Source organism: Mustela erminea, chromosome 3 (assembly GCF_009829155.1).
Source record: "Mustela erminea isolate mMusErm1 chromosome 3, mMusErm1.Pri, whole genome shotgun sequence".
In the NCBI taxonomy this organism is placed as follows: Eukaryota; Metazoa; Chordata; class Mammalia; order Carnivora; family Mustelidae; genus Mustela; species Mustela erminea.
Genome location: NC_045616.1, coordinates 65,703,590 through 65,717,958, shown reverse-complemented (window position 1 = coordinate 65,717,958; position 14,369 = coordinate 65,703,590). Strand labels below are relative to the sequence as shown.

General features: G+C 37.5%; 1 protein-coding gene across 5 annotated transcripts in view; it reads left to right on the top strand.

Moving 5' to 3' along the window:
• Positions 1-13,609, top strand: part of FCHO2 (FCH and mu domain containing endocytic adaptor 2) — a 116,133-nt gene extending 102,524 nt beyond the window's left edge. For all 5 annotated transcript variants that reach the window (XM_032335997.1, XM_032335996.1, XM_032335998.1 and 2 more), the window contains 4 exons: positions 8,028-8,227; positions 9,310-9,374; positions 12,500-12,664; positions 12,999-13,609. In XM_032335997.1, the coding sequence (XP_032191888.1) occupies positions 8,028-8,227; positions 9,310-9,374; positions 12,500-12,664; positions 12,999-13,021 (453 nt within the window). In that variant the 3' untranslated portion in view covers positions 13,022-13,609. The remainder of the gene's footprint in view (positions 1-8,027; positions 8,228-9,309; positions 9,375-12,499; positions 12,665-12,998) is intronic.
• Positions 13,610-14,369: the final 760 nt, after the last annotated feature.

Genomic DNA, 14,369 nt, shown 5'->3' with positions numbered 1-14,369 from the left:
ATGAACTTAAAAGCTATATGCAGAGCTTTCCATCCAAAAGCCAGAATATACATTTTTCTCAAGTGCACAGGGAACATTCTCCAGGACAGATCATAGGTTAGGCCACAAAACAAGTCTTAATAAATTTAAAAAGATTGAAATCTTATCAAGGATCTTTTTTGACCACAATATGATGTGTAACTAGAAATCTGTTACAGGAAGAAAACTGGAAAATTCACAAATATGTGGAGTTTAAACAGTATGCTGTAGGGGCACCTGGGTGGCTCTGTTGGTTAAGCATCTGCCTTTGGCTCAGGTCATGATCCCAGGGTCCTTGAATTGAGCTCTGCATCAGACTCCCTGTTCAGTGGGGAGCCTGATTATCCCTCTTCCTCTGCTTCTCCCCCTGCTCATGTGTGCTCTCTTTCTCAAATACATAATAAAATCTTTCCAAAAATTAAGGAAAAATAATATGCTACAGAACAACCATTGGGTCAATGAATAAATCAAAAGAGAAATTAAAAATTCTCTCAAGACAAACAAAATTGGAAATACAACACAGAAATTTATTGAATGCATCCAAAGTAGTTCTAAGAAGGAAGTTCATATCAATAAATGCTTACCAGGGAAACAAAAGTCTCAAATACACTAACTTCACACATCAGAGAACTAGAAAATGAAGCCCAAAGTTAGTGGAGTGACTAAAGCAACAAAGAGCAGAAATGAAATACAGATGGAAAAGACAATGGAAGAGCTAGCTCGTTCTTTTTTTAAAAGAGATTTTAATTTTATTTATTTATCTGACAGAGATCACAAGTAGGCAGAGAGAGAGAGAGAGCGGGGGTAGGGGGGGAAGCAGGCTCCCTGCTGAGCAGAGAGCCTGATGTGGGACTCTATCCCAGGACCCTGAGATCATGACCTGAGCTGAAGGCAGAGGCTTAACCCACTGAGCCACCCAGGCGCTCCTAATCTTGTTCTTTTAAAAGATAAACTTGATAAACTTGTAGTTAGACTCACCAAGAAAAAAAGGAGAGATGGCTCAAATAAGATCAGAAATAAAAGAGGAGACCTTACAGCTGATAACCACAGAAATACGAAGAGTCATGAGAGACCATTGTGAACAATTTTGTGCCAAAAAACTGCACAACAGATAGAAGCAACAGATTAATTTTTAGAAACATACAGCCTTGTAAGACTGAATCCTGATGAAGCAGAAAAATCTCAGTAGACCAGTTATAGTAAAAAGACTGTATCAGTAATCAAAAAGCTGCCAGCAACAAAAGTCTAGGACTACACTGCCTCACTGGTGAATTCTGTCAAACATTCAAAGAAGAATAGTGATCCTTATCAAACTATCACCCCCTGTCCCCAGAAAAAAAGCAGTAATTCCATATTATCAGGCCAACACTGATACCAAAGCCAGACAAGGATACCACAAGAAAAGAAAACTATAGACCAATATTGCTGCTGAACCTAGATGGCAAAATTGACAGCTAACTTGTCAGCAAACCAAATTCAGCAGTACCTTAAAAGGATCATACACCACGCTCAAGTGGGATTTATTCTGGAGATAACCAAAGTGATGATTCAACTTTGACAAATCAACCAACATATTGAAATAGAAGATTATCATCATCTCAGTAGATGCAAGAAAACCATTTTGACAAAATACAACATCCACTTATGATTAAAAACTCCAAACAAACTGAATATAGAGGAAATGTATCTCAACAGAATAAAGTCCATATGTGACAAACCCACAGTTAACATACGCAGTGGGGGAAAGCTGTCAGCTAAGATCAGGGATGATGAGAAGGATGCCTGCTCTCAACAGTTTAAGTCAATATGGTATTTTTTTAAAAAAAGATTTTATTTATTTGGCAGACAGAGATCACAAGTAGGCAGAGAGAGAGGAGGAAGCAGGCTTCCCGCAGAGCAGAGAGCCCGATGCGGGGCTCGATCCCAGGACCCTGAGATCATGATCTGAGCCGAAGGCAGAGGCTTTAACCCACTGAGCCACCCAGGCGCCCTTTCAATATGGTATTTTAAGTCCCAGCCAGAGCAGTTAGGCAAGAAAAAGAAGTAAAAATGCTTCCAAATTGGAAAAGAAGTAGTAAAATTGTCAGTACAGATAATGCAATATGTAGAAAACCCTCACCAAAGAAACTGAGAACTAATAAATTAAGTAGAGTTGCAGGCTACAAAATCCATATACAGAAATCTTTTCTATTTTTGTGCAGCAGTAGTGAACTATCAGGACAACAAAAGTATGAAAGCAATCCCATTCACAGTTGCTTCAAAAGAATAAAATGCCGAGTAATAAATTTAACCAAGGAGGTGAAAGAAAAATGATTAAAGAAATTGAAGGTGACACAAATGGAAAGCTATTCCATGCTCATGGATTGGAAGAATTAATATTATTAAAATATCCATAATACCCAAAGTTATATAGAATTTCAGTGTAGTCCCTGAAGTTCCAGTACCATTTTTCACAGAAATAGAACAATACAAAAATTTGTGAACCACAAAAACTCCAAATAGCTAAAGAAATCTTGAGAAAGAAAAAGCTGAAGGTATCACACTTCATGATTTAAAATGGTTATTACAAAGTTCTGGTAGTCCAGACTATATGGCATGGCCATAAAAACAGACTCGTAGATCAATGGAACCGATTGGAGTCTAGAAATAGGTTAGCGCATACATCAGTTAATTTGCAGCAAAGGAGCTAAGAATATGGGGAAAGGATAGCAATAAATATGTTGGGAAAATTCTTTACAGGGTAAAGAACAAAGCTGGGCCCTATTTTACACCTTACTCAAAAATAACTCAAAATGGCCATGTACTTGAATGTACGACCTGCAACCATAAAACTCCTGGAAGAATAAAAAAAAGTGGCTAAGTTCCCTGACAGTGGCTTCGGCAATGATTTTTTGGATCAGACCAAAAGCAAAGGCAACAAGAACAAAATTAAACAAGTGGGACTACCTCAAATTAGAAAGCTTCTGCACAGCAAAGGAAATGACCAGAAAAAGAAAAGGCAGCTTATTTATAATGGGAGAAAGTCTTTGCAGGGTTACTATCCAAAAGAATTCATACAACTCAATAGCCAGTGATCTGAGTATAAAATAGGTAGAGAGTATGAATAGACACTTTTTTTTAAAAAATATTTTATTTATTTATTTGTCAGAGAGAGAGGGAGAGCGAGCGAGCACAGGCAGACAGAATGGCAGACAGAGGCAGAGGGAGAAGCAGGCTCCCTGCCAAGCAAGGAGCCCGATGTGGGACTCGATCCCAGGACGCTGGGATCATGACCTGAGCCGAAGGCAGCGGCTTAACCCACTGAGCCACCCAGGCGTCCCTGAATAGACACTTTTTCCAAAGAAAACCTACAGATGGTCAGTAGGTACATGAAAAGATGCTCAGCACCACTAGTCAGGGAAATCCAACTCAAAACCACAATGAAATAACAACTTCCCACGTGTTAGAATAGCTGTTATTAAAAAGACAAGAATTTGTAAGTTGTGGAGAGGATATGGAGAAAAAGGAATCTTTATGTACTGTTGGTGGAGTTGTAAATTAGTGCAGCCACTATGGAAACAGTATGGAGGTTTCTCAAAAAAGGAAAGAAATTAAAAAAGAACTACCATGTGTTGTAGCAATTGGATTTCTAGCTAGCTGTCTAGCTAGCTGAAGAAAACAAAAACACTAATCAAAACTTTATTTTCACTTCGATGTTTACTGTAGCATTATATTTTTCCTGATAGCTCACTACTGCTGTACAAATTAATGCCTGTAATGTAGACATTATTAACAATAGCCTAGACTTGGAAACAACCCAAGTGTCCCTCGAAAGCTGAAAACATAAATAAGATATAGTATATATGTAATGGAATATTACTTGGCCATAATAAAGAATGAAATCTTGCCATTGGTAACATCATGGATGGACCTTGACTGCATTATGCTAAGTGAATTAAGTCAGACAAAGACAAATACCATATAATCCCACTTACATATAGACCTTAAAAAACAAAATGCCAAGCTCAGAGATCAACGAACAGATTGTTGGTTGCCAAGTAGAGGGTTTCAGAGGGTAGGCAGAAGGGATGAAGTGATTCAAAAGTACAAACCTGCAGTTACAAATAAGTCATGGGGATGAAAGATACAATGTCCTGACTAAAGTTAGTTAAACTGTGTTGCATATTTCAAAGTTACTAAGAGGGTAGATCTTAATCCTCCTCATGAGAAAAAATAATTGTGAGTATTTTGCAGTGTATAGAGATACTGAATCTTTAAGTTGTCCACCTGAAATTCATGTCAGTATATCACAATAAAAATTCTTTTAAAAATCTGTTAACACTATCCTTTCCTGTAGCCACAGTGAACACGACAATAAAAACTAATTAGGAAAAAAACTAACATAATCCCTACTGAGTTAAATATAATCATAAAGGAGTACTTTATTTAGATGAAGAGTCAAGTCGTAAACAGCTTAGATGTTTCTAAAATAACTTACAAATTTAATGTAATCCTGCTCAGAAACCCAGTAGAAGAGTGTGTGTATAGGGTGTTTGGAAACCTGACAGTCATTTTCAGGTCCTCTGGAAGAATAAAGCCTGGAATAATCATTAAAATGTCTTAAATGATAATGTGGAGTAATAAGTTTTGAGTTTTAATGAGTAAACTTTTTTAAGGTGTTAGTATTTATAGTAGTTTGGAACTGGCAGAATAGAGGGCCAGATCAAAGGAACAGTATGTCTAGAAATGAATCCAGGAATAAATGGGAAACTATTTATTTGACAAATTAGCATTTCAAGGCAATGTGGAAATGATGTTTTTTGTTTTGTTTTGTTTTGTTTTGTTTTTTTCCAGTAAATGGTACTGGGGCATCTGGCTGGAGATTTGGGAAAAAATTCACTCAATCCCTAACTCCATACCTTTAAACAAAATAAAATCTGCATGTACCAATAATAATAACAGATGAAACCATAAAGTTACTAAAATAAATCATGGGTGAATATAAATCTGTGGGTATATATGCAGGTGTGTGTATATAATTCCATATATTTTACATATTTTGATCTTGAAATGTTAAGACCTAAGAGTAATACAAAACCCAGAGGCCATGGAATGAGAGTGAGATCTTTGACAACAAATAAATTAGTGTATATAAACTCCTTTTGTTAAAACAAGTTCTTAAACAGAATCTGTATTTATTTTTATATATTTTTTAATATTTTTTATTAATATATAATGTATTATTAGCCCCAGGGGGACAGGTCTGTGAATCACCAGGTTTACACACTTACAGCACTCACCATAGCACATACCTTCCCCAATGTCCATAACCCAACCACCCTCTCCCTACCCTCCCCACCCCACAACCCTCAGTTTGTTTTGTGAGATTAAGAGTCTCTTATGGTTTATCTCCCTCCTAATCCCATCTTGTTTCATTTATTCTTTCCCACCCCCCAAACGCCCACGTTGCATCTCAGCTTCCTCATATCAGGGAGATCATATGATAATTGTCTTTCTCTGATTGACTTATTTCGCTAAGCATAATACCCTCTAGTTCCATCCACGTCATCACAAATGGCAAGATTTCATTTCTTTTGATGGCTGCATAGTCAGAATCCTTATTTAATCTGATGGAAAAGTATTTATAAGAAAGACCAAAGACTTACTGTAAACTGTATAAATTAGTAAGTAAAGGTGATTAACTCAAGATAGGTAACTTACAGAAGATGCTCCATGTCAGTAGTAATCAAAGCAATTAATATTTTTTAAATAGTTTTCTTTTTAAAGATTTTATTTATTTATTTGAGAGAACGAGCGCACAAGCAGGTGGAACAGCAGGCAGAGGGAGAGGGAGAAGCAGGCTCCCCACCGAGCAGAGAGCCAGATGTGGGGCTCAATTCTAAGACTCTGGGAATATGAGCCAAAGGGCAGCCACTTAACTGATGGAGCCACCCAGGCGCCCCCAGAGCAATGAATAGTAAGACAACAGTGAGATACTGGTTTTTAGCCCATTAATTGACAAAAATGGGCAAGATGCTCTATAAAAAGAGGTGGGACCACTTGTTAGAAGGTGTGTAAGTTAATCAAACTGATTAACCGATTATATTGCTGAATAGTTGAATTTTTAAAGAATTACTTAGAGAGAGAGCATGAGCAGGCGGGGCAGAGGGAGAGAAAGAGAAATCTCAAGCAGACTCCATCCTGAGTGCAGAGCCCAACATGGGACTCCATCTCAAGATCCTGAGATCACAACCTGAGCTGAAACTAAGAGTCTGATGCGTAAACAGCTGTGCCACTCAGGTGCCCTGAATAGTTAGTTGAACCTTTAATTCAGCAATTCCACCTCAAAAAATCAGTTCTTCACAAATGGGCAAAAAGCGAAGTTACAAAAATATTCAGTGCATTTTATGGAAGCCAGTTACGTACACATCTACGGAAGAGATTGATTAGTTGATCGATTAGTTATTACAGCCTTTAAAAAGAATGAGATTCATGTATTCATGCCTACCAAATGTGTTTAAGGATATGTACCACAGTGTTAACAATGGGGAGTAAGAATGTTAAGGGATAGGTTTTCTATTTCATATACTTCTATACTATCTGAATTTTTTTAAAGATTGTATTTACTAGAATGAGCACAAGCAGGGCGGGGGAAGGGATGGAGAGGGAGAAGCAGGCCTCCCTGCTGAGCAGGGAGCCCTATGCAGCAGTTGATGCTAGGACCCTGAGATCACGACCTGAATCAAAGACAGACGCCTGACCAACTGAGCCACCCAGGCACCACCCCTTGCCCCCATACTATCTGAATTTTTAATAGAATAGTTATATTAAAATGGCTTGTGTTTCTAAGAAATACATAACTTTAAAAAGTGCTGCCACTTAAGTGGGCTTAAAGTTTATCCCAAGTATTCATTATTATTAATTCTGTAACTATTATTCAGTGCCTGTTCACCAGGAATAGCAAGGAAGATAGTACATGTAATAAGTAGATAATAATATATGTTATCGAGAAAAGGCAAAGTGTGTGGAATAAGGAAGAATGAAAATGTAATAGAGTACATTTAGACAGGGTGATCAGGGTAGGTCTCAATAGAAAGGAGTTTGAGCAAGGAGTTAAAGAATGGAAAAGAATTACACCATTTACTGTGGGTCATGTGATTTGGATAAGGAAGATGTGGTCCATATACACGATGGAGTATTATGCCTCCGTCCGAAAGGATGAATACCCAACTTTTGTAGCAACATGGACGGGACTCGAAGAGATTATGCTGAGTGAAATAAGTCAAGCAGAGAAAGTCATTATCATATGGTTTCACTTATTTGTGGAGCATAACAAATATCATGTGATTAAAATTAAACACTTGGAGTTGGAAGTATTCTGATTCTCGATTTGGAGTATTGCATGATTTATCTTCAATTTAAATTCTTTTAATTTATAAGGAATCTTAAAATTCGATGTTAGATATAGGGAGATACTCAAAAGTTACATACATAGATGATAGGATACTTTATGTGGAAAACCCAGAAGACTCCACTCCAAAACTGTTAGAACTCCTACAGGAGTTCAGTAAAGTGTCAGGATATAAAATGGATGCACAGAAATCAGTTGCACTTCTGTACATCAATAACAAGACAGAAGAAAGAGAAATTAAGGAGTCGATCCCATTTACAGTTGCATCCAAAACCATAAGATACCTAGAAATCTTAGCCTAACCAAAGAGACCAAGGATCTGTACTCAGAAAACTATAAAGTACTCATGAAAGAAATTAGGGGGGAAAAAGGGAGTCCCTTCCCCTTCCCCAGGAATGTGTATTTAGCACAAGCATAATGGATATTTTGATGTAGATAGTCCTAGATCTATCTACACTTGGATAGTAGCTCTTAATCCTTGGAGATGAGCCTGATTTATTCTGCCTAGCAATATTTCCATCATTATTTTTGATTCCAAGACCTCTTGTGTCATACATGTCATAAGCATGGCTTGTTTACTTTTTGGGTAAAAAGCTTTGTTATTTTTTTCTCTTCAAAGGTATCATCAAACGGTATTCAGTCTACTCCTCTAAATCTTGCAACATACTGGAAATGCAGTGCTGGCACCACAGATCTTAGAGTGGATTATAAGTACAACCCAGAAGCTATGGTGGCACCAAGTGTGCTTTCCAACATACAGGTGGTGGTACCTGTGGATGGAGGAGTCACAAACATGCAGTCCCTTCCCCCTGCGATATGGTAAATTTTAGATTTCTGAATTCCTGATAAATTTCTGCTGCAAGTCCCAGCTTCTAGAACCTAAGTTCTCAAAGTTGTCTTGGAACTTTGAAAAGTTTTAGTGCATTTTACCATAGAAACCATGGTGTGTATGAAAGATGCTGTTCATCCTATTAGTCAAATCACTGTAACCTCAATCCAAAAGTGCACTTGCTGTCCCACCCGGACTTGAATGATTCAGTACAACTTTACCCTTAGGCAAACTACTTAACCTCAGATAATTATTTTGCAGGGTTAAATACAGCATCTAGTATATCTGTAAGAACAACTGTCTTACTAGTTTAGTAACTCTCATCTCTTAACTTCCTCTTATCCCCCACTTTTTTTTAAAAAGATTTTATTTATTTGAGAGAGAGACAGTGAGAGAGGGCATGAGAAGGGAGGTCAGAGGGAGAAGCAGACTTCCCCGGGAGGCGGGAGCCGGGAACCCAATGTGGGACTCGGTCCCAGGACTCCAGGATCAGGGAGTTGTTCAACTGAGCCACCCAGGCACCCTCTTGTTCCCTTTTTTAATATGAGTAGAGGTTCTGACATTCTATTTGCTTCACTCTTTAATAAAATCTTCTTCTTCTTTAGTAATAAAGGTACTGAATCACTTATCCAATTTTACTTTCTCTGACCAGAAGAATTTTGTAATTCAGTAAATTTCCACTAAGATGTAGCATTATATCATAAACACATCTTTACCAGGTAATACTAAAAGTAAATTTAGCCCTCTAGTTGTTCTGGTGAAATATTTATTTGTGTATTTATTTTTTAAAAGATTTTATTTACTTATTTGACAGAGAGAGATCACAAGTAGGCAGAGAGGCAGGCAGGGGATGGGAGGGGGGGAAGCATGCTCCCTGCTGAGCAGAGAGCTTAATGTCAAGCTCGATCCCAGGACCCTGAGATCATGACCTGAGCCAAAGGCAGAGGCTTTAACCCACTGAGCCACCCAGGCACCCCCTGGTGAAATATTTAAAATACATTTATTTATTAATTGCCCATCCATTTGTAAGGCACTGTGCTGGACAACTAATCTGAAGATACTGTTCTTATAGGAATGCAGAACAAATGAAAGCCTTTTGGAAACTGTCTGGTATTTCAGAGAAATCAGAAAATGGAGGTAAGTGTGTGTATGCTTTTTTTGTTTATAATGTAGTACCCCTGAAAATGGATTTTTTAGGTGTTTTTATGGAACGCTTTCTCTTGGATTTTCTTGCCTTCAGTTCTAGAATTGACCACTAGGTGGAAGTTAATGCCTTAAATTTTAAGAGTGGACTAGTTGAAATTCGGAACACATCTCCCCCACACCTCCTGTCCCCCCAAGATAGAATATGCTTATCTCTGTAAGAAAAAGCATTTGTTTTGCCATAACCTTTATAAAAACTGTCTAAGTGCATGTGCTCACAGGATAACTTTCAATTTACTTCATTAGGTGTTTTCAAGCAGAACCTATCCTATTAATAGAACCTATTCTATTCCCAATCTATTCTGCTGGGTAACCTGTTAACTAACTGAAATTCTTTAAACACCCTTGAGGTCATTCTGTTATGGGGGTCCTTCTGGCTTCCCAGAAATCATGCAAAAGGTTCCAGACTTTAAAAATCCCCTTTGTTTGCCTTCCCACCTTCCATCAACAGCTTTTACTTCTCTGCTTATTATTTTAAGGAGAAACAAGTTAATTGCTTACTCCTACCAAGTCTCCATCTGTTTGTGTTCAGAATGCAAAGGAAAAATCTGCTATCTGGTCATCCTAGTGTCTCCCCTAAGTCAATTTAGAATATAATTTCCAGGACCGTCAAGTCTTTAATTATTCTGATTTTGTCTTAAAGTTAAGAAAATTCTCCTGCTCTCCTTTGAATGCCTAATTAACCTTCAATAACTTTTCCTATTAAGTAGAGTTTGTTTGTTTTTTTAAGCTTTCCCAGTTTTGCTTACGGGTTTTTTCTTTGAACATTTTAAGCATAAAACATATAGTTTTATGTAGCCATATAGTTATAGTGGCTACTTATTTATGCATACCATGCTGAATCAGACCTCAGCTAGAGAAATATGTGTTTGCTGAAATAACCAAGATGACCTACAGTTACTTTGTTGCTGTTTGGTACTTGAAGTTTGCCTATTTTCAGATGCCAGTGGTGCTGACTTTTACACAAACAGTATGGCTTCTGGGGAGACAAATTTGAAATTCCTAGTTAAAACTAGAAGTAAACCAGAAATCCTGTTTAAATTGAGGGCTTACAACCAATTAGCAGGGAAAAGAGGACATATATTTTTCCCCTATTTAATGAAACTCTACTATTTTAAGTACTAACAAGGGAAATTGTTCCTTCAAAAATAAGATACAGATTTTCTAACCAGGTATTTTAATAGTTTGCCTCTGCTCTTCAGGTATCAGTGTATGTAAAGAAATGGAAAAATCTTTTAAATGTGGTTCTGATTTGGTTAGTCAGCCTTTAAAAAGAAATATCCAAATTAGAATACTGTAAAATAGGAATATATTTCTATTCTGGCTCTATGCCCAGAAGAGGGACAGGAAATAATTCTCAAGTTTAAGGACTGCCAAGGTGGCTGCTCTTGGCCTGTAGTAGAACTTTGACAGAATTGAATTGCCTCTCAAGAGAATTGTAAAAGTTTAAGGAAGGTTTGGACAGCATTTAAGAATTAGGCAGCAGTTCACCTCCAGCTGATCTGTGCCATCATGCCCAGCCCTGTGGGCTGGATTGGGGTTACGGTATCTTCCTTCAGATTTCCATGGTGTTCAGCTTCTGTGCAGGGAATCCTAGAATGTCGCTCCTGCTACCTACCAATTCCATCTATTTTCCTTGACCAGAAACCTGAGCACACTCCTAGACTCCCCCTCTTTTCCCCCTTTTTTGACTCCCAACTCTGAAATATGTTTCAAATGCATTTACTTTTTTCCTTTCCCTTAGCCAAGTTGAGATCCCCTGTTTAATCAACTGTCACAGAGTCCTACACTGTCTTATTGGCTTTTAGATAGTTTCCCTACCTTGTATCTTGTACTTCTCTCCCCTTGTGAGATACTAATCTGAAATGTTTTTGTCTTACCTTTAGTGGCTCCCTAGGATTATTTCTTATGGTGAATTATAAAGATACTTTGAGCTTGTTCCTTCTATCACTCTAGTCTTACCTTCTGCCACTCTTCCATCCTGTTCTCCAGCTCTTCTGTGATGTATGCAGGTCCCTTAAAGGCACTGTGCTCTCTCATGTCTCCCATCTCTGTACCTGTAGCTACCTCTGCCTGCAATTCACATTGTCATCTTCACCATCATTTTATGTGCTTCTATGCCCATAGCTCTTGAGAGCTCTTCTACAGCATCTGTCACAGTCTTCATAATTATTTGGTTTACAATTTGTGGCATATGATTAGACTGAGGTATGTTGAATAAATGGTTATATTGAAAAGAAAACATCTCAGAACTACCTAGTTGACCGTTGACCAATGTAGGGGTGAGGAGTGCCTAACCCCCTGCTCCCCACCCGTCCTGGCAGCACTGTATAGTTAAAAATCCACGTATAACTTTGACTCCCCCCGAAACTATTAGTAATAGTCTACTGTTGACCAGAAGCTCTACTGATAACAGTTGAATACATACTGTTCTGTGTATTATATGCCGTTTTGTCAAAACAAAGTAAGCTAAATCACAGAGAATATTAAGAAAATTGGAAGAGAAAATCCATTTACAGTACTGTACCGATGGGGGAAAAGTCCATCTTTTAGTGGACCCACATAGTTCAAACCAATGTTTAAAGGTCAGCTGTATTTGGCATGGTAGACCAGTTAAATTTTAAGAAGCAGAGTAGAAAATAATGGCATTGGTACAGCTTTCCCAAACTTACCTGTCCTTCCTTCTTTACCTCTCCCACGCCCATATAATGGTAGTTGGCTGTCATTTCCTTTTGACTTTATTCCTTCTCATACTCCTTCTAGGGTTCCCTCTGAACTGCCCTCATGGACTTCCTTTTTCTCTTTTTAGTGACTTCAGCATGTGTCTGTAGCACATGTGCTTACTATTAAGTTAGAGAGAAGTAGGGATTAAATTAATTCAGACTCATTGAATAAAGTCTGCTTTGGAAACAGGACAATGGTTCGTTTACTGTATACATTTTATGAATTTGGCATAGGACTTATGAATTTGGCATAGGACATAGTTCATCATCTTCATTTGTTTTCTTCTGTCAATTTTATGTTGCCCTATTTAAGTTATTTTATTCTTTGCCTTATAGGTTCTGGGTCCCTCAGAGCAAAATTTGATCTTTCAGAAGGACCTAGTAAACCCACCACACTTGCAGTGCAATTCCTCAGCGAGGGAAATACCCTCTCAGGAGTAGATATTGAGCTTGTAGGCACTGGCTATAGGCTTTCCTTAGTAAAGAAGCGGTTTGCCACTGGTAAGTTGGGAGATTTTAAGTTTTTAATGTACCCGGGAAACATTTATATTCGAACAGTACTTTTCTAAGCAACTGTTTAATAACTGTTAAGCAGTTTATAATCTGAAGTCATGAAAACTTTGTTCTTTGACCTTTGTACAAAGTGCTAGGTAGAGACACACCTGGAAGAGAGTAATCATGGTCCGGACAGCCGGACGGACACCTGTGATCTGTTTCTAATGTATTGTCAACAGCAGGTGGGAACTGAGTTTATGTATCTGTACCCACAGTGAAAATGTCCTCCTTTGAGTTCACGTGAAGGTGTAATTTCAGGGGTCTGCTCTGTGTTTTTCAGGACGATACCTGGCAGATTGTTGATGGACCTGGGACACTGGTTGGCTCGAAAGAAGTACAGGCTTGCCATCCTGTGTTGTCTATTCTTTCCAACACTATGTTAGCTTGAATTAGGTCTTTGACCATACACATATTTGAGAACTGATTACAAACATTAAGTTGCACTTTTGAAGTGGGTCATCAAAAGCAATAGCACTGAAATGATTTTCAGCACTGAAATGATTTTCAACACTCTTAATGATCAACTGCCATTTTCCAGAAGCACATTTGTTGAGATTCTCAGTAAAATGAAGTTTTCCTAGGCTGAAATTTTACATTATCTTCAGTGTCTATGTTCAGTGGTAGTGTATTATCAGGCCTAAAATTTCAGGAGAGCAAGCACAAAATAATTCAGCTTTCCATAAATTTTTAGAGTCAAAGATAGTTTTGAAATTTCCTGAGTTTGATATTGAATGGAGAAACACAGAATGTGACTTGTAAGTTTTGGATAATGTTAATTTAGAATGCTGAAATTGAGTTATGTGCCATAAAGTAATCAGACCAGAGTCTAAGGCGTATGCAAAAAATGTATAATTTGATTCTCATATAAACATTAATAAAGTGTAAATGGTGTTTTGTATATTTTTAATTCTCAAGTGCAATGTTTTTTAAATAAGCTTGCAAAAGACAGCAGAGAAATTTACTTCTGCAGTTAGTTAACTTTATAGAATTTGTGATTGTTTTTAAGAATTAATGCTGTAGATTTAATTTATTTTTATATGGATTACATAATGTGTGCCTTTTAAAACAATAACAAAAGCCAGAAATGTGCCTATCCAGTTTGTGTTCATTAATGTGCCTCACTTTTTTTCCCCTGGCAGTCTGGATCTTCTCTCTTCTGTCTTAGGGTGGTCAAGCATTTTTACAACATAATTGCCGTTTGTGTAAATACCTTTGGCCTTAGTTGGGAAGGAAATTCAGAGTAACTAAAGGATAATTTGTACTTTAACACTGTGGCTCACTTTTTCAGTGATACACTATAGCCACTCGAAAGAGAAATATACCCAAACATATACCTGCATATGTTTGCAGGGGGAAAACGTTACCTTCAGTTATTCCACCTGAGTATGTAAATCATAAAGGAAATATTGAAAAACTGATTAATGGTTAATTGGTAACTGCTGTTTTATTTCTCAGCTTGGCACTTCCCTTCATTCTTTTTATCATTGGAAAATTACATACGTTACTGAACGTGTTGTGAGCATGAATTTTTTAATTTGTGAGGAACACATTTAAGAAACATTAGTTTTGGCATTGGAGAAGTACTGCCGATGTTTTCATTTCAACAGTTGGGAAAATTACCCATTTATATGTTTTTATTATATAACTGCCA